The sequence below is a fragment of the Centruroides sculpturatus genome, unplaced genomic scaffold, assembly GCF_000671375.1.
Source record: "Centruroides sculpturatus isolate CEXI.00-Female unplaced genomic scaffold, Cexi_2.0 scaffold429, whole genome shotgun sequence".
Taxonomy (NCBI): Eukaryota; Metazoa; Arthropoda; class Arachnida; order Scorpiones; family Buthidae; genus Centruroides; species Centruroides sculpturatus.
Genome location: NW_019384784.1, coordinates 278,070 through 299,152, shown reverse-complemented (window position 1 = coordinate 299,152; position 21,083 = coordinate 278,070). Strand labels below are relative to the sequence as shown.

General features: G+C 33.1%; 1 protein-coding gene across 1 annotated transcript in view; it reads left to right on the top strand.

Moving 5' to 3' along the window:
- LOC111629232 (acyl-CoA synthetase family member 2, mitochondrial-like) overlaps positions 1-17,479 on the top strand; it is a 30,008-nt gene extending 12,529 nt beyond the window's left edge. The window contains exons 6-18 of the mRNA XM_023373109.1: positions 1,824-1,897; positions 1,974-2,066; positions 2,146-2,294; positions 4,588-4,675; positions 4,752-4,844; positions 4,924-5,072; positions 6,406-6,547; positions 6,838-6,948; positions 7,070-7,126; positions 7,185-7,255; positions 8,379-8,520; positions 8,809-8,919; positions 17,360-17,479. Coding sequence (XP_023228877.1) covers positions 1,824-1,897; positions 1,974-2,066; positions 2,146-2,294; positions 4,588-4,675; positions 4,752-4,844; positions 4,924-5,072; positions 6,406-6,547; positions 6,838-6,948; positions 7,070-7,126; positions 7,185-7,255; positions 8,379-8,520; positions 8,809-8,919; positions 17,360-17,479 — 1,400 coding nt within the window. The remainder of the gene's footprint in view (positions 1-1,823; positions 1,898-1,973; positions 2,067-2,145; positions 2,295-4,587; positions 4,676-4,751; positions 4,845-4,923; positions 5,073-6,405; positions 6,548-6,837; positions 6,949-7,069; positions 7,127-7,184; positions 7,256-8,378; positions 8,521-8,808; positions 8,920-17,359) is intronic.
- Positions 17,480-21,083: the final 3,604 nt, after the last annotated feature.

The following is a 21,083-nucleotide window of genomic DNA, read 5'->3' as shown; positions in this document are numbered from 1 at the left end:
AAGTGCCGCCCGGGGCGGGCCGCCCCTGCCTCCCCCACTACGCTACGCTACGGCATTTAGGACGCTACTTTAGGTCACGTGGATACCTTCAAAATGGCCGATCTGCTACATGAGTCGAGTAGAGGTACTTTGAGTAAATTTCTGAACGTTTAAAAAAAAGTAAAGATATTTAAAATATTCTATGTCAAATATTTAATAAAACTTTTATTTTTCAGTTCTTCAGTTAAAATACATCATCACCATAATGGTATTCTCAATTGAAACTTAAACTACTAGTCTGCGACTGTATTTTGAAACTAGAACTTTGATGAAAATCTACTCAATAATGAGAAAGATATCACTGTTTTTAATTTCACATATTTGTAATACACAATTCTAAGATATTTTAATTAAATATGACATTTAAATTTTAAAAAATCTCAGTTGAAAAATCATTATTTTTAAACTGCGATTTTTTATAATAATTTTTTAAATTATGATTTTTAAACTGAAAATTTTATTGGGTTATTTAATTACATTGCATTCAATTTAATTTTACCTCCAACATGGAGGTATGCCATTATTCTCTCTACTTAATTAAAGAAAACATTTCACTTTTATTCTTTACTGTTGGTGAAGTTATTACAGAAGAGGTACTAAGGTCTCGACATCTGCATGCCGTCATAAGTATAAGTACATCAGTATAGTCTATAATTGAATTCAATTGTCTATCCGTTTATTCGAGTATCAAGAGGTGAGAAAGGCAAAACCGATTTTTGCGAAACTTTATGGATGCATTCAGGATAGCTCTGGAAAAAATGTAGGCTATTTTTTAATTTCCGTCGATTTACATGTGTTCCAGCATCATGTGAAATTAAAGAAAATATTAAATAGAATAACATTACAAGAAGATATTGAAACATAGAAATAACAGCTTTTTATATAAAATTATTTTTGATTTCTCTATTACATTGGTCGCTAATCTTTCTGACCTCACGGACCACTAAACTCACAATTTTGAATCCCGCGAACTATCATAGATTTTTTAAACGATACAAACATCTATAAAATAATGATCATAATGGTTCCATTTACTTTATTAATATGAAATTTACTTGTTTAATTATAACAAATTAGTGTGAAGTTTGTTGCTGCTTGTTAGAAATAAGTTTATATAAAGAGGCTATTCAAATTCGTGATATATATTCTGTGCCATACAAAAATATTCTGATTAGAAGCATAAGTAATTGAATCAATGAATTGACTGCCACAAGCCTACAAAGATCCAACATCTACACTGGATAAGAAATTTGTGTAAACTGCCTGAAGCTGTCAGCTTTCCCACAGAAGGCGGAGAATAAGAAATTCTACGAAAGTCTGTCAAGTGTAGCAAGTGATAAATAAGTGGACATTGAAAAGGAAGACAACAGCAATGACTGCGAGCACTTGAAAATGATATATGCAAACTTTTTCATGTAAAAAGAACTGCAGAAATAAAGTTCCTGAGAAGAACAGCATATGTCAGTTACCAAAACTTAAATTTTTCTTGCGTCCTTTCAAACGCCCTGAATACACCGAAAACTTCAGAATAACTGAATGTTTTAGCAGGTGGGAGCAAAAGATGTCTATGTGCAATGCAATTTAATAGAAATGTTTTTTATCAATTTTCTCAGTATGTATTTTGACATATGCTGTTTTTGCAATTATTTAAAGTACTATATGAAAACTATAAGATTTCTAGTGGTAGAATTTTAAAAATATTATTTCTGTCACTATTAAAAAGATAATTTTTTTGTAAACAGATATAATCTATATAAAATAAATTTTTAAAACTTTAATAATAGTTATAGTTGGAGCCGCTCCAGTTCATGAAAATTTGATAAATGTTTTAAGGGACAAGTGTAAAGTAAAGATTTACGTAAGTGATGTTGAATAATATAAGAAAAATGAGTAAAAATTATAAAATTAATTTTTAACAGAAATTTATTTGTCAGAATGTATATGGTAGCACAGAAATATCTGGCATGGTTTCCATAGACAGCAAAATGAAATTTCCAAGTGCAGGAAGAATTTTTGAATACACAGAAGTATTATTTGAAAAATTTATTATTATTGTTAAGAAATTATAATTAAATGCTAATCACAATTAGAGTATTATTTCTGTAGATAAAAATTGTTGACACAGATGGGAGAATAGTCCCTATAAATACAAAAGGTGAAATTCTATGTCGTTCTCCTTTCGTATGTTCTGGTTATTGGGATGAAAAAGAGAAAACTGCTGAAACGTTTGATAACGCAAGATGGTATCACACTGGGTAAGTCTTCTTTTAACAATATCTATTAAAATTAACTTTTACTTTTAAATTTGATTAATGGAACAAGACAACGCAACACACGAGCGATCTGACAAAAGGAGTGTATCCCAGGAGATCTTTCTATGAGAAACTTACCCCTATTTAGGTATTAGACATGCGAAGAAAAACGGAAAACTCCAACCCGTTAATGAGGCTTGAACGCAACTCACTCCGAGCAGTTTTGTGCACTTGACTACTGGTGGGCGGAGGGAAAAATTGATAAAATAAAAACTATAGAACTCATCTGCATAAAAATAGTCTTGAAATAGAGTGATCCGGATTCGATTTCTATATTGAGTGGGCCTTACAACTTTTTATGCTAGTTCGAATCTGTATATCAATCTCTACCCTCCATCTGGGCCAGTGTTTTCCAACCCGTGTGCCGCGACACACTTGTGTGTCGCGAGAGTGCCTGAGCGAATCGCGAAATATTAAATATATTTTAGAATTTTGAATAAGCTCTGTTTTTAAAATTTCATTTATCTTTCATCTCTTTACCGCTGGCCGATCGAAGGGAGAATGAGGTATTCGCTGAAATGTAAATTGTTGCAAAATTTGCGGCATCGGCATACACCCTAAAAAATGTGTGCGGGCCTACCGACTCTTTGGAGCTTTTATAAATGTCAGTGGCGTGCCGTCATTAGAAGCGGTGGATGCGCCGCTTTCCTTGTGTTTTCTAAAAAATAAATACATATTAATTTTAATTATATGAATATAATGGCACACTATTTTATTATAACCGCATTATGTATCTTATTACAAATTTCTATACTACACGTGAAAAAAAGATAAGATTGCTATTGTATATTCGAATATTAGTGGCGGAGTGGAAGCGCTATATTGTCAGCCTCCAAACATCCAGATTCGCCCATGCGCTTTACGAAGCACCAACCTCACCCGGTTTAGCTAGTAATTAAATAATTAAGCGATTAGGGTATTGAGGACATAAATAAACCCTGACAAAAGAGCCGGAATATTACTTAAAAGCTTAACCGAACCAATCTCTAGCCGAGTACATTGGAAACCGATTTCTTCGTAATATTAGATAATAAAGACAGAAAATTTTTCCAGTTGAATGAGAGTGACCGAAAATTTGTAAATTTTGGAAATTTCCGTGGACATCTGGACCTAAAACGAATTAGTTAGAGAAAAAATGACTATTAAGTTTAACAAATTTGGCAGCCCGCGTGCAAGCACGCACCGCACACCTAGCAGGACTGTCTCTGATTCCACTCGTAGAGAGCTATTTGACTAAGTGGTTATGATTTATAGAGTAAAGAATATTTTATTAAAGCGAGAATTGGCATTTAGAGAGCACATGGAATACATTGGATCTAATAATAAAGAGGTAATTATAGCTTTTTATATAAAATTATTTTTGATTTCTCTATTACATTGGTCGCTAATCTTTCTGACCTCACGGACCACTAAACTCACAATTTTGAATCCCGCGAACTATCATAGATTTTTTAAACGATACAAACATCTATAAAATAATGATCATAATGGTTCCATTTACTTTATTAATATGAAATTTACTTGTTTAATTATAACAAATTAGTGTGAAGTTTGTTGCTGCTTGTTAGAAATAAGTTTATATAAAGAGGCTATTCAAATTCGTGATATATATTCTGTGCCATACAAAAATATTCTGATTAGAAGCATAAGTAATTGAATCAATGAATTGACTGCCACAAGCCTACAAAGATCCAACATCTACACTGGATAAGAAATTTGTGTAAACTGCCTGAAGCTGTCAGCTTTCCCACAGAAGGCGGAGAATAAGAAATTCTACGAAAGTCTGTCAAGTGTAGCAAGTGATAAATAAGTGGACATTGAAAAGGAAGACAACAGCAATGACTGCGAGCACTTGAAAATGATATATGCAAACTTTTTCATGTAAAAAGAACTGCAGAAATAAAGTTCCTGAGAAGAACAGCATATGTCAGTTACCAAAACTTAAATTTTTCTTGCGTCCTTTCAAACGCCCTGAATACACCGAAAACTTCAGAATAACTGAATGTTTTAGCAGGTGGGAGCAAAAGATGTCTATGTGCAATGCAATTTAATAGAAATGTTTTTTATCAATTTTCTCAGTATGTATTTTGACATATGCTGTTTTTGCAATTATTTAAAGTACTATATGAAAACTATAAGATTTCTAGTGGTAGAATTTTAAAAATATTATTTCTGTCACTATTAAAAAGATAATTTTTTTGTAAACAGATATAATCTATATAAAATAAATTTTTAAAACTTTAATAATAGTTATAGTTGGAGCCGCTCCAGTTCATGAAAATTTGATAAATGTTTTAAGGGACAAGTGTAAAGTAAAGATTTACGTAAGTGATGTTGAATAATATAAGAAAAATGAGTAAAAATTATAAAATTAATTTTTAACAGAAATTTATTTGTCAGAATGTATATGGTAGCACAGAAATATCTGGCATGGTTTCCATAGACAGCAAAATGAAATTTCCAAGTGCAGGAAGAATTTTTGAATACACAGAAGTATTATTTGAAAAATTTATTATTATTGTTAAGAAATTATAATTAAATGCTAATCACAATTAGAGTATTATTTCTGTAGATAAAAATTGTTGACACAGATGGGAGAATAGTCCCTATAAATACAAAAGGTGAAATTCTATGTCGTTCTCCTTTCGTATGTTCTGGTTATTGGGATGAAAAAGAGAAAACTGCTGAAACGTTTGATAACGCAAGATGGTATCACACTGGGTAAGTCTTCTTTTAACAATATCTATTAAAATTAACTTTTACTTTTAAATTTGATTAATGGAACAAGACAACGCAACACACGAGCGATCTGACAAAAGGAGTGTATCCCAGGAGATCTTTCTATGAGAAACTTACCCCTATTTAGGTATTAGACATGCGAAGAAAAACGGAAAACTCCAACCCGTTAATGAGGCTTGAACGCAACTCACTCCGAGCAGTTTTGTGCACTTGACTACTGGTGGGCGGAGGGAAAAATTGATAAAATAAAAACTATAGAACTCATCTGCATAAAAATAGTCTTGAAATAGAGTGATCCGGATTCGATTTCTATATTGAGTGGGCCTTACAACTTTTTATGCTAGTTCGAATCTGTATATCAATCTCTACCCTCCATCTGGGCCAGTGTTTTCCAACCCGTGTGCCGCGACACACTTGTGTGTCGCGAGAGTGCCTGAGCGAATCGCGAAATATTAAATATATTTTAGAATTTTGAATAAGCTCTGTTTTTAAAATTTCATTTATCTTTCATCTCTTTACCGCTAGCTGATCGAAGGGAGAATGAATTTACATTTCAGCGAATGAGGTATTCGCTGAAATGTAAATTGTTGCAAAATCTGCGGCATCGGCATACACCCTAAAAAATGTGTGCGGGCCTACCGACTCTTTGGAGCTTCTATAAATGTTATGGCGTACCAGCTTTAAGACCCACAATAGTTTTACGTATTAATTCAAATAGTATTTTTATTTTTATAATATATTTGTAAAATTGTGAGGTTTTGTTTTGGTAAGTTTAACTTCCGTATTATCAATTTTTAAAAAAATTAACAGTTATTCATTTTAAATTTTCTTTGTCAACTAACGAATAAGTTCCCGAATAAAGAAATTATGTGAACAACCCGAACAAAACTATCACATTAGAATTAGGATCCTTTTTAATAATTTTTGTTAAATAAATAACTTTTTTAAACCATAGTTTGTTCTATTATATTCGGTACGATTATTTCTTTCGTAATAAACAAAAACATACATAAAAATGTATTATGATTGTCGCAATTTTAAACATTTTTATTTTAAAAATTATGATGTGTCGCAGGAAGCTTATTAAATTCAAAGCGTGTCGTTAATCCAAATAGTTAAGAAACACTGGTCTAAACTATCGCCTGCTTTGATGTTAGATCGACCCATACATTTGATATCGAGTATATATAATCTTTGTGTATTGATCTCGCAATTAAGAATCCATTGAATCACACCAATGCACCCACACTATAATAAATGATAGATTATTAATATTTTAAATTAAACAAATAATAAACTATTGTCTATTACCTAGAGACGTGGGAGTTTTAGACGAGAACGGATGCGTTATTATTACTGGAAGAATTAAAGATATGGTTATTCGTGGAGGTGAAAATATATATCCTCAAGAAATTGAAAACTTCCTTCTTTCTCATCCGGCAATATCAGAAGTATATGTAAGTATATATGCATTCTGAATATATGATTTAATAACGTATATGTTTGCGAACTTTTTATAATAATTGAAACTGACGATGACTGAACTGAAAGGTTCATTCATGTAATACAAAGTAAATCTGCCATTTATGAAAAAGACTGCAAAATCTATGATGAGTTAAAATATGAGTTAGTTCGGTTAGTCGACTGTTTGGTTATAGTGAGCGCGCAATGACTATCGGCCGATCAATCAGTCGGTCCACTAAAAATTGCATCTTAGCGCCTAGCTTAATGTAACGTATTTTTCTAGGTGATAGGTGTCCCAGATTCGAGATTAGGAGAAGAACTTTGTGCTTGCATTCAGTTGAAACAAGGGCATAAACTAACCGGAGAGGACGTAAAAGAGTTCTGTAAAGAAAAGGTAAATTACATTATTTATTTTCAATAACATACTTTTAGATTCAAATTGCAATTACTCTACTCAACACCTTCTGCAGAGAGAGCCAATGGGCAAGACTTCGTTAAATTTTTTATATATTCAGACCACAGGGGGAGAATACTTTCAGAAATCACAGTTACCGGTGGTATGTAAAGTCCAAGTTAGTTAGATTTACAATAACGCTTGTAGTCAACCGTAATTAACCTATTCAGGAATAGACACAATTGACTATAGACAGGGATTTTAATGAAATTATAATGATTGAAAATCAGTTGAGTAAATCATTGCTGTAATGAAACATACTGCTGCTAGAGGTATCGGTATTTTCAGTATCAGACTGTTAGTGTCAGAGAATGTGTTCATGGTTGAAATCAATTAACGTTAACTCTTCCTTATGGAACTATTAATAACTGGAAAGGAAAAACCTAGTCAATCCCTGAAGCTAGTACAAGCGCGTGTCTGGTGGTCACCACACTTGCGAGGAAGAACGAAAATTTGTGTGCATTTATCAAAATATTGCGTTCTGAGTTAATTTGTTTAAACTGGATATAATGGAAGAGTAACTGACAATAGAATAAAAGTCGATGAAATTGTACTGTGTGTCTTTGTAATATATTGTTATTAATTTTATTTTTATGCGTTTGTAAATAGACGATTTGATATTTGATTTGAACATATGCACTTTACTTTATGTTCAAGCTGCCTTAGAGATCCATGATGAAAACGAAATAACTTAATAGTATTCTCATTGATCAATTTCCTGGTGCATCCAATCAGAATGTTATTGTATGGTCTAGAATGTGTGTTGCGAAATTGACAGCTTCTTAATCACATCATCAGTGACTTTTATAATCCTTACTGTTTGAGATTGAACTTTTACTCGATAAATGGGTGTTGCTTACGTACCCGCAATTAGAATTCCCATTTCTTTCTTTTTGTGGTTTGTGTGGCTAATTCCATGAACTTTGTCCTATGAAATAACATTTTCTTTCCTCTTCTTTCTTGGCCACGAACACCCACCAATATGATGTTGAGGTTACTTCAATCCAGAATACATTTCAATGTGGTTGGTCATCTTGTAAGCCAATCTTTCTCACCAAAACAGTAACTGTTGGGGACATCTGTTGTCGATAAAATAAATTCAATTTTAAAAATGCTTGGCGGGCCGCATAAACATGTTTAACCGGCCGCAAGCGGCCCGCGGGCCGCGTGTTGCTCATCCCTGGTCTAAACTATCGCCTGCTTTGATGTTAGATCGACCCATACATTTGATATCGAGTATATATAATCTTTGCGTATTGATCTCGCAATTAAGAATCCATTAAATCACACCAATGCACCCACACCATAGTAAATGATAGATTATTGGTATTTTAAATTAAACAAATAATAAACTATTGTCTATTACCTAGAGACGTGGGAGTTTTAGACGAGAACGGATGCCTTATTATTACTGGAAGAATTAAAGATATGGTTATTCGTGGAGGTGAAAATATATATCCTCAAGAAATTGAAAACTTCCTTCTTTCTCATCCGGCAATATCAGAAGTATATGTAAGTATATATGCATTCTGAATATATGATTTAATAACGTATATGTTTGCGAACTTTTTAATAATTGAAACTGACGATGACTGAACTGAAAGGTTCATTCATGTAATACAAAGTAAATCTGCCATTTATGAAAAAGACTGCAAAAACTATGATGAGTTAAAATATGAGTTAGTTCGGTTAGTCGACTGTTTGGTTATAGTGAGCGCGCAATGACTATCGGCCGATCAATCAGTCGGTCCACTAAAAATTGCATGTTAGCGCCTAGCTTAATGTAACGTATTTTTCTAGGTGATAGGTGTCCCAGATTCAAGATTAGGAGAAGAACTTTGTGCTTGCATTCAGTTGAAACAAGGGCATAAACTAACCGGAGAGGACGTAAAAGAGTTCTGTAAAGAAAAGGTAAATTACATTATTTATTTTCAATAACATACTTTTAGATTCAAATTGCAATTACTCTACTCAACACCTTCTGCAGAGAGAGCCAATGGGCAAGACTTCGTTAAATTTTTTATATATTCAGACCACAGGGGGAGAATAGTTTCAGAAATCACAGTTACCGGTGGTATGTAAAGTCCAAGTTAGTTAGATTTACAATAACGCTTGTAGTCAACCGTAATTAACCTATTCAGGAATAGACACAATTGACTATAGACAGGGATTTTAATGAAATTATAATGATTGAAAATCAGTTGAGTAAATCATTGCTGTAATGAAACATACTGCTGCTAGAGGTATCGGTATTTTCAGTATCAGACTGTTAGTGTCAGAGAATGTGTTCATGGTTGAAATCAATTAACGTTAACTCTTCCTTATGGAACTATTAATAACAGGAAAGGAAAAACCTAGTCAATCCCTGAAGCTAGTACAAGCGCGTGTCTGGTGGTCACCATACTTGCGGGGAAGAACGAAAATTTGTGTGCATTTATCAAAATATTGCGTTGTGAGTTAATTTGTTTAAACTGGATATAATGGAAGAGTAACTGACAATAGAATAAAAGTCAATGAAATTGTACTGTGTTAGGGTTTGCGTCTTGTGTCTCGAAGTCCCGGGACTTTTTCTAAATTTAATTGTCTCGGGTCCCGGGACATTTGGGTCAAGACTCGAGACACGCAAATTAAAATTGTATTTTCGAAATTTTATTTTCAAAAGGTTAGCCGAGTGACGCTTCCTTTGTTCTCCTTCCTGTTTACAAATAAACAACGGAGGGTAATTTACAAGGCCGCGTGACTTTTAACCTTACTCTGTTAAATGTTTGTTAAAATATTTGCACACTGGCCACCACAGCTCACAGTCGCAAAATACAGATTTTTTTACTTCGAATTTGAATAAAGCTGCACTTATTGCCATTGCGGAAGATCTGCATTACAGACTTTTTGAAAATATCCCTCGTATCCAAACGCCAGATTTGGAAATAATGGACGCCGAATCCAGTACCAGTAGCTCTACAGTACACAACGAACCCGATGAGTCGTTTCAAAGTCAAATGGACTTTGAAACGACTCATCAAACAGGCAATCAAAAAATCGAAGAAAATGTATCCGAAATTCTTGCAAAAAGATCAAGAGCAGCATTAAAAGAGGGGTTCCAGTTATTTGAAGAAACCGGAAAACGCACTGAAAGTTTGAAACTACTTTATAAAGCTTTAAACACAATAAAACCGACATCTGTTGAAAACGAGAGTGTGTTCTTCTTGTCCGGAGGCATTATTACAAAAATCAGAAACAGATTATCGGACAAACTGTAAATGCTCTGATGTTTTTAAATGCCTATTTTATTAAATCAGAAAAGATGTCTAATTGCTAGTTCATTATATTATTTATATGACTAATGAATAGAAACTAGGTGATGATTATTAATGATTAGTATGATTACTAAGTTGGTTTTATAATTTTAAGATTTTACTGCCAAAAAAATGAATCTATGATTATAAAAATTAAACATTCGAACTGTTTAGACTTTAATTAACGTTATAAATTGCAGGATTTGATTTTATGATCAATAAATTTTGATTTTTACTAAAATTGCTGTTTTATTGATACATCGCGCCAAAAATGAACTGGCTTCTAATTATATTCTGAAAAGTCTCGAAGTCCCGGGACTTTGAGAATGTCGAAACTTCCCANGTAACTCGTCACAAAAAATTGTTTCGGTTTAGTATGTACTACCATTTTATTATAATTAATTTTATAACAATATATTGATGGGAGAAAGTCGATAAAATAAATTCAATTTTAAAAATGCTTGGCGGGCCGCATAAACATGTTTAACCGGCCGCAAGCGGCCCGCGGGCCGCGTGTTGCTCATCCCTGGTCTAAACTATCGCCTGCTTTGATGTTAGATCGACCCATACATTTGATATCGAGTATATATAATCTTTGTGTATTGATCTCGCAATTAAGAATCCATTGAATCACACCAATGCACCCACACTATAATAAATGATAGATTATTAATATTTTAAATTAAACAAATAATAAACTATTGTCTATTACCTAGAGACGTGGGAGTTTTAGACGAGAACGGATGCGTTATTATTACTGGAAGAATTAAAGATATGGTTATTCGTGGAGGTGAAAATATATATCCTCAAGAAATTGAAAACTTCCTTCTTTCTCATCCGGCAATATCAGAAGTATATGTAAGTATATATGCATTCTGAATATATGATTTAATAACGTATATGTTTGCGAACTTTTTATAATAATTGAAACTGACGATGACTGAACTGAAAGGTTCATTCATGTAATACAAAGTAAATCTGCCATTTATGAAAAAGACTGCAAAATCTATGATGAGTTAAAATATGAGTTAGTTCGGTTAGTCGACTGTTTGGTTATAGTGAGCGCGCAATGACTATCGGCCGATCAATCAGTCGGTCCACTAAAAATTGCATCTTAGCGCCTAGCTTAATGTAACGTATTTTTCTAGGTGATAGGTGTCCCAGATTCGAGATTAGGAGAAGAACTTTGTGCTTGCATTCAGTTGAAACAAGGGCATAAACTAACCGGAGAGGACGTAAAAGAGTTCTGTAAAGAAAAGGTAAATTACATTATTTATTTTCAATAACATACTTTTAGATTCAAATTGCAATTACTCTACTCAACACCTTCTGCAGAGAGAGCCAATGGGCAAGACTTCGTTAAATTTTTTATATATTCAGACCACAGGGGGAGAATAGTTTCAGAAATCACAGTTACTGGTGGTATGTAAAGTCCAAGTTAGTTAGATTTACAATAACGCTTGTAGTCAACCGTAATTAACCTATTCAGGAATAGACACAATTGACTATAGACAGGGATTTTTATGAAATTATACTGATTGAAAATTAGTTGAGTAAATCATTGCTGTAATGAAACATACTGCTGCTAGAGGTATCGGTATTTTCAGTATCAGACTGTTAGTGTCAGAGAATGTGTTCATGGTTGAAATCAATTAACGTTAACTCTTCCTTATGGAACTATTAATAACTGGAAAGGAAAAACCTAGTCAATCCCTGAAGCTAGTACAAGCGCGTGTCTGGTGGTCACCACACTTGCGAGGAAGAACGAAAATTTGTGTGCATTTATCAAAATATTGCGTTCTGAGTTAATTTGTTTAAACTGGATATAATGGAAGAGTAACTGACAATAGAATAAAAGTCGATGAAATTGTACTGTGTGTCTTTGTAATATATTGTTATTAATTTTATTTTTATGCGTTTGTAAATAGACGATTTGATATTTGATTTGAACATATGCACTTTACTTTATGTTCAAGCTGCCTTAGAGATCCCTGATGAAAATGAAATAACTTAATAGTATTCTCATTGATCAATTTCCTGGTGCATCCAATCAGAATGTTATTGTATGGTCTAGAATGTGTGTTGCGAAATTGACAGCTTCTTAATCACATCATCAGTGACTTTTATAATCCTTACTGTTTGAGATTGAACTTTTACTCGATAAATGGGTGTTGCTTACGTACCCGCAATTAGAATTCCCATTTCTTTCTTTTTGTGGTTTGTGTGGCTAATTCCATGAACTTTGTCCTATGAAATAACATTTTCTTTCCTCTTCTTTCTTGGCCACGAACACCCACCAATATGATGTTGAGGTTACTTCAATCCAGAATACATTTCAATGTGGTTGGTCATCTTGTAAGCCAATCTTTCTCACCAAAACAGTAACTGTTGGGGACATCTGTTGTTTTTGTGAATAAATCTTGATGTCTGCTGACGTGTTTTTTTGTAAAACATTCTAAATCTTTCACATAAAATATCTCTGTTGGCATTTCCTGTTGTTTCATAACATTTCATGGGCAAGACATCCATCATTAGGGTTACCAGATGCAATGAAAAACCCATTTTTGCCCAATTTTGGCATATGTTGTTTTTGCAAAAAAAAAGCCTCAATTAAAACTCATTAGCAAAAGTGAATTTAAGATTTGAAAATATTCCATGCAGATTTGAAAATATTCGGATTTGAAATTATTCCATATGAAAGCTGAATCACTTTAAAATTACAGAACTTTGCCTGTTATATCACTAGTGTTGCCACCTTTTTAGAATCGCTGACCCGGACGGCAGGTGAGGTTTGTTCGAACAGAAATTCCTGAGGCATGAGTAATGTCATTTTGCAATGCGAAGAATAACGTGCAGTGCATGCCAGTTCTAAATCAGTTACAGTTAGGGACTAGGGAGACTTGGGTAGGAGTAACGTAAGTAACCTAAATGACTTAGCTCTATCGGATATTGGAGATGTGTATGAATACGAATCGTACAAGCAAAAATAAAAAAAAGGTCGACAGGTTGCGCACGACATTCCCGGACAAAATTAATAGTTCACCCGGACAGTGAGTCGATTCCCGGACTGTCTGGGTGAAAACCTGACGGGTGGTAACACTATATATCACACGAATTTTTTCTCGTTTTACATTTTTTCTTGGCAGCATTTACAGCTACACTTTACATCCACTATTTCTCCATTATTTAAATTTTCTCACTACTCCCATTCTTTCCCCAAAAGAATTAGCGAGTTGACACTGCCAGAAGCATAAAAAGATCCAATACATATACCGGACTTGTGAACTGCTTGAAGTTGTCAGTTTTCTTACAGAAGGCGGAGAAAAGAAGTTCTACGAAAGTCTGTCAAGTGTTATAGGTGATAAACAATATGTGGACTTTGAAGAGAAAGGCAGTGGCTGCGAAGACAGAGATGACACGTTCAAAAAGTGCAAAAAGAACTGCAGAAATAAAGTTTCTGGGAAAGAACAGCATAGGCCTATGTCAGTTACCAAAATTTTAATTTTTCTTGGGTCCTGTCAAAGGCTATATTTCGACAATACAACAAAAACTTCAAAATAACCCACTGTTTTGGCGATGAGAACAAAAGATGCAATGCGATGCAATTTAATTAATAGAAACGGTTTTTATGAATTTTCTCAACAGTATTCTGACATATGCTGTTTTTGCAAAAAAGGCCTCAATTTTTAAATTTTTATGAGCTTTGACTTTTTTAATAACATGTTATACAAGTTTTATTTTGAATAGCCTTTAATTTTTGTTGTTGTTATTTTTGTGTGTTAGGTCTACATTTACTATTGTCGATCTACTGTATATGACCCGTATAGATAGAATTTAATGCTCAATAAGACAGATTAAACAAGTTATAACATTTTCCAACAAAAAGTCTGATTTGAGTAATATTTATGAACCTTTTATAATACCTTCAATATTAACCAAGTAACTAAGATAGTTTATCAGGTAAACAGGTGACATTACGATTAGTCCCATTCAGCTGTTTGAAATATATAAAAATCTCTATTCGTTGACAAATTCGAGTTTTGTGTTTACTACTTGTGGTGTTAACATCTATATCTAATGTAACCTAACCTCTAGATTGACTCTGCAATAAATTCATGAAAACAAATAAAAAGTATATAAGTCCTGCCATACTTTCTTTCCTCTATATTGAAACTAACACACTTTTACAGCAGTGGAAGATTGGAAGATTTTATCTTAAATTCGGATTTTAAGCCTATCAATTAATATTTTATTATTAATATTTGTTTCAGATAGTTAAAAACAAAAAGTGGGGTAAACAAGCTATGGTCGATGTAATGAAAACTTTAAGAGAGAAAAGAGAGTACTACAAAATGTTTTTAATAACAATAACATTAAGCAATCGTGGGCTCTAAAGGCACGCCATGGCAGGCATTCCTATAACCTGGCCTGGGATTTTGTTGACAAAAGTGCATCAAACAGCTGGTTAGATCGGAGATGCCTCTTTGGGGAGACGGAAGGATTCATTATTGCCATACAGGATCAGGTCATAAATACTAAAAATCACACATACATCACACTACAGAAGGTCACTATATATAATACCTGTCATATTGTTAGGAAATTCCTGAATACAGACATACACATTTATTTTTGTCTTGTTTTGGTTGCTATGTCTTGACTCTGGTTCGGCATAATACACAGCAACCGGTGTCAACCAAGTATAGCCCACTAATCCCAACATAATAATGCTCTGTAGTAAGCAATTAAAACAAAGGCAACATGTAAAATGATCCTTTAGTAAATACTTTTTTTCTCTTTAATTTCCTATCTACATCGCAATAAAGCACAGGAAAATGAAATTTAGAACACAAAACTTCGAAAAACATATTTTTTAATGATTTTTCTTGCAATCTAAATATATATAACTCAAAGGTGACTGACTTAGTGATCTACCAACGCACAGCCCAAACCACTGGACGGATCGGGCTGAAATTTGGCATGCAGGTAGATGTTATGACGTAGGCATCCGCTAAGAAAGGATTTTGATCAATTCTACCCCCAAGGGGATAAAATAGGGGATGAAAGTTTGTATGAAACTTTGTCAATTTTAAACCGATCGGGCTGAGACTTTGCATGCATNGTCTGTTAGTATTTTGAGAAGCTAGATCTATAAGATGGATGCTGGGATTGTAGGTGTATGCGATCCTGAACGTCATAGTAGAATTTTTGAAGGACTGTAAGTTGTGCAGTCCATGAGCGGGTGAAATGTATGAAGGGTGAATTTTCCTTTGCTACTCATCACGAATTGCACCAACTATCGGCTTGTCATGCGTCTTCCAAAAATCAGTAGCAAGTCTTAATTTTACGATGGCCTCTGTTGCAATCCATTTATAATAAAGTAGTGAAGTAATTATTTTCATGAATATTGACATTGAAATTTGCAATTAAAAATAAAATTATAAAATATACTGTTTATTCAATTTATATTTTCTTGATTATAATAAGTTTTATAATAAAATTGATATATACAGTATACTGTATATTTATAATTTCAATATCTTAATACACTCTTTTTGTAAAATATATTTTTGAATTTTTCCACTTTCTGTTTTTGGATATTCTTCAAAGAATAATACATATCTTGGTATTTTAAAATAACTAATCTGAAAAATAGAAAAATATATTTAATACATTTTAGTCTTTTAATAAAATAATTCAAATATTTAATTAATTTAATGAATAAATGAGTTTCTCTCTTAGCGAAAACTAGAAGGAGGATTTAGAAGATGATAGTAGGGAGATTTAATCGAGTCCCTTCATGTACAGTACAAGGTGAATCAATCCTATTCATCACTTGCAGACAGAAACAGTGAACGAAACTTAATTAAATTTGATTTCCACACGTTTTAGACTATGAAAGAATAGTTCCAAAAATCACCGCTAGGAATGTTATGTGGCGCTACAGATAACTAGAGAGGCAGTAGTGAAAACATTTCCTTTGACAGCTTGAAGCCAATCAAGATCATCCTCAGAGCGTTCAGCCATATTGTACGGGAAAAGAAGTTTTACCAACTAAAGGAAAAATGTCCCAAATATAGTTCTCCTTATCTTTTTCATATTTAAATATAATTTGGTGTTTTAGCCAAATAAAAATATGTTTTATACTAGTACTTATGAAACTGTGTCGGTAATTGTTGTGGAACTCGAACACCAACTACAAAGTATATTCACTCAAAAGCAAGGCAAATCTTATCATTAATTTTTATTTACTTGATACGTGTACTTAATGTTTGTACACGTTTCGAGCTATTCTTGCCCCTCCTCAGTCAACTAAAACACAAATGTATACTGGTTACAAATTACAATATATAAATAAAAGGTTATGCTGTATAAAACATACCTTCAAATCAGAGATCTTTGTAAATTTAAAACCGTTTTTAAAAACACTTCTATACATTCGACGTATCAATTAAATAAAAATTAATGATGAGATTTGCCTCGTGTTCGAGTGAATATACTTTGTAGTTGGTGTTCGAGTTCCACAACAATTACCGACACGGTTTCATAAGTACTAGTATAAAACATATTTTTATTTGGCTAAAACACCAAATTATATTTAAATATGAAAAAGATAAGGAGAACTATATTTGGGACATTTTTCCTTTAGTTGGTAAAACTTCTTTTCCCGTACAATATGGCTGAACGCTCTGAGGATGATCTTGATTGGCTTCAAGCTGTCAAAGGAAATGTTTTCACTACTGCCTCTCTAGTTATCTGTAGCGCCACATAACATTCCTAGCGGTGATTTTTGGAACTATTCTTTCATAGTCTAAAACGTGTGGAAATCAAATTTAATTAAGTTTCGTTCACTGTTTCTGTCTGCAAGTGATGAATAGGATTGATTCACCTTGTACTGTACATGAAGGGACTCGATTAAATCTCCCTACTATCATCTTCTAAATCCTCCTTCTAGTTTTCGCTAAGAGAGAAACTCATTTATTCATTAAATTAATTAAATATTTGAATTATTTTATTAAAAGACTAAAATGTATTAAATATATTTTTCTATTTTTCAGATTAGTTATTTTAAAATACCAAGATATGTATTATTCTTTGAAGAATATCCAAAAACAGAAAGTGGAAAAATTCAAAAATATATTTTACAAAAAGAGTGTATTAAGATATTGAAATTATAAATATACAGTATACTGTATATATCAATTGTATTATAAAACTTATTATAATCAAGAAAATATAAATTGAATAAACAGTATATTTTATAATTTTATTTTTAATTGCAAATTTCAATGTCAATATTCATGAAAATAATTACTTCACTACTTTATTATAAATGGATTGCAACAGAGGCCATCGTAAAATTAAGACTTGCTACTGATTTTTGGAAGACGCATGACAAGCCGATAGTTGGTGCAATTCGTGATGAGTAGCAAAGGAAAATTCACCCTTCATACATTTCACCCGCTCATGGACTGCACAACTTACAGTCCTTCAAAAATTCTACTATGACGTTCAGGATCGCATACACCTACAATCCCAGCATCCATCTTATAGATCTAGCTTCTCAAAATACTAACAGATATGAAAAAACAACACAGTTTACGCTGTCACATCTCATGTTCATGGATGACATAAAAATTTATGCATCACAAAAACAACTTTATCAACTCCTACAAATCACACATTCAAACACACCAAGGACATACAAATGGAGTTTGGTTTAGACAAATGCAAAACAACACTTCACATAGAAAAAGGAATCCTGAAGAAAGATTTTGGACTTGGAAATGGAGACGTTATTGAATCCATGGAATAGGGCGAGTTCTATAAGTATTTAGGATTCCAACACAGAACAAATAAAACAAAGATTAATTAAAAAATACCAAAGTAGGTTAAACGCTATTCTCAGAATACAGTTAAATGCAAAACATATGTCGTCCCAGTACTCACTTATTCTTTTGGAGTTATACAGGGTGTCCACCATGAACCTGACACATTTGTTTCGACTGCCATATCGAAGTGCAAGACAGGAATCAGATGTTGTGCATTCCATTAGGCGGAAAAACTGTGGAAGCTGTATAGGTAATTTTGAAAACCTGCCAAAGTAACTGTAGGTGGCGTGGCAGTAGTCAAACGCAAAATGGATTTTCCACAGGAACGGGCGCAAGCTGTGTGGTGGTACTCTAAAAAAAATTCAAGTGCAACAGAACTTTCGTCGCGTGTTTGGCAAGGTGCCACCCTCGAGGAACACACTCAAGTTATGGAAACAACACTTCTTGACGAAGAGAACTGTGTTAAAATTACACGGCGGTAGCATTCCAGGCACAGTTTTCCGATTGTTGGATTGGACTTAGACTTTTTCTTTTGGAGATTTGTCAATGACAAGGTTTACACCGGTGTCAAAATTTGTGACCTTCAACATCTTCGTGTGCTCATTCACGATGCTGTTGCTGCTGTCACGCCTGAGATGCTTCAAAGAATCTGGCAGGAAATGGAGTATAGACTCGATGTTCCACGTGCAACAAAAGGAGCTCATGTAGAGGTTCACTGATTTTTTTAAATAAAACTTTTTGAGTTTTCTTCATAAAATGCGCATTACTTTACATCCTTCCTGAGCGATAGATTTTTTACAACAGTTTCAAACGTGTCAAGTTCATGGTGGACACCCTGTACATTGGACTCACAAAGATCTCGAGCAACTCCAAATGAAAACAAGAACAACACTTACTCAGCATAAACATCAGCAACCTAAATCTTTCATAGAAAGATGAATCCTTTCACGTCCACGTCAGTAGCCACGTCCATGTAAAGATGGTGGACGTGGCTGATAAAGATGGTGGACGTGGCCTGATTGACATAGTAAACCTTCACTACAAACAAATAAAGACACTGCGAGAGTTTTTCTACAAAAAACAAGAAACATCACAGTTACATAGAGCAGTAACTCTAGCAGACTCAAATAACACGCCATTAAATTTACACTGACAACATATGAACACGACACGACATATAAAAAGCCTAGACACCAGTGGCGTGCCGTGACATTTGATGAATGGGAAGCTGTGTTTCTGTAAGAAGCCGACTTCCAGGGGCAATCAGTTAATTCTTTAAATGTATTTTTAATAGATTATTTATCTGACGTAATTAATAAATAAACAAGTTCAATATAATTACCTCTGTTATTAGATTCAATAGATTCCCTATGCCTGCTAAATGCCTATTTTTGCTTTGATAAAAACATATAATATTTATTAATTTAAATATATGTACGCCGTAACTATCTCGTTATAATTTTCAATATTTATTTTATATTATTTACTAATGTTAAATTCTATTCCGCTTCGATTTTCAAATTGCTTCAAATACGAAAAAATAGACGATTTTTCGTGTCTTTTGCCAGCTAAATTGTCAAAGCCATTCTTATTCCACACACTAATTTCATTTGAAAATAGTAGGCAAGCCAACAAAACAATTTTTGCATTTTTATGCATTTACAGAGCCATTTTATCGTGAAAATGTCGAACAAAGATTTTATTGAAGCGTTTATATTTAACTTAGGCCTTTCTCTTTTAATAATGTTTTCTTTTTCATTATATGATCCCGAGCCAAAACTTTTTTAAAATAAATTTTCAATATCGCAATTACATTCCGAATCGCTAGCCACGATATAAAGGTTAAAATTAAAAATAAAATTATAAAAACTTACTGGTGAAATAAAATGTGTGGTGGATATGCATACCTGGTACAAAATATTCTTCAATTGTATGAATATACTTTTAAGGAAAATTATAATTAAATATAGCTTTGTAAAGAAACGTACATAAAAATATAAAATATTCTTTACTTTTTAAATCTTAAAACAATGCACTTAGTCAAATAGTGGCTAACGGATAGAATCGAAGACGGTTGCAGAGCGTGCATACACGCGGGCTGCCAAATCACGAGGTTGCCGATACCGGTTAATGTCAAATGCCTCTTTTGTCGCATCATTAGTATATCTGAAAGGACGCAACAGGGTTGTAAATTTTAAACGTTTCTCACTATAGCTGTAAAAATCTAAATATGTTAAACTTAATTGTCATTTGTTTTCTAACTGATTCATTTTAGGACCAGGTGTCCATGGAAATTTCCAAAATTTACAACTTTTCGGTCACTCTTTTTGAACTGGAAAATTTTCTGTCTTTATTACATGTAATATTACGAAGAAATCATTCCCCACTGTACTCGGCTAGAGATTGGTTCGGTTAAGCTTTTAAGTAATATTCCGGCTCTTTCGGTAGGGTTTTATTTATGGCCCTAATTCACTAATCGCTTAATTATTTAACTACTTCTTAAGTAGAAATAAGTCGAAAATGGTTACTTTGTACTCGAATATTTGTAGTCTCGGGAAAAAAGTGAAAAGACAAATTTTTATGACAACAGATACATAAATCGTAAATTTAAGGAAAATAAATTCTAGAGATTTTTGTGTACTTCGTGCATATCTCTCATTCATTAAATTTAGTTGTAAATGACGCTAACAGTTAATTTTTTAACATTGTACAAGAATTGTACACGTTTTTTTCTACATCCCCTTAATCTCCTTAAAGATGGGACATACGAAATCGCAATATCACTGGTTTAACATTGAAATCCGTAAGTAATATAAGATGGGAGAGCGGAATAAAAATATGAAATATTTTAATGGATTTTTTAAACTTCTGTCAACTATACAGAACTATCATAAAAACATAACCCAAACGATAAGAATTTACTGGTACGTTATAAATCTACTCCTGATTC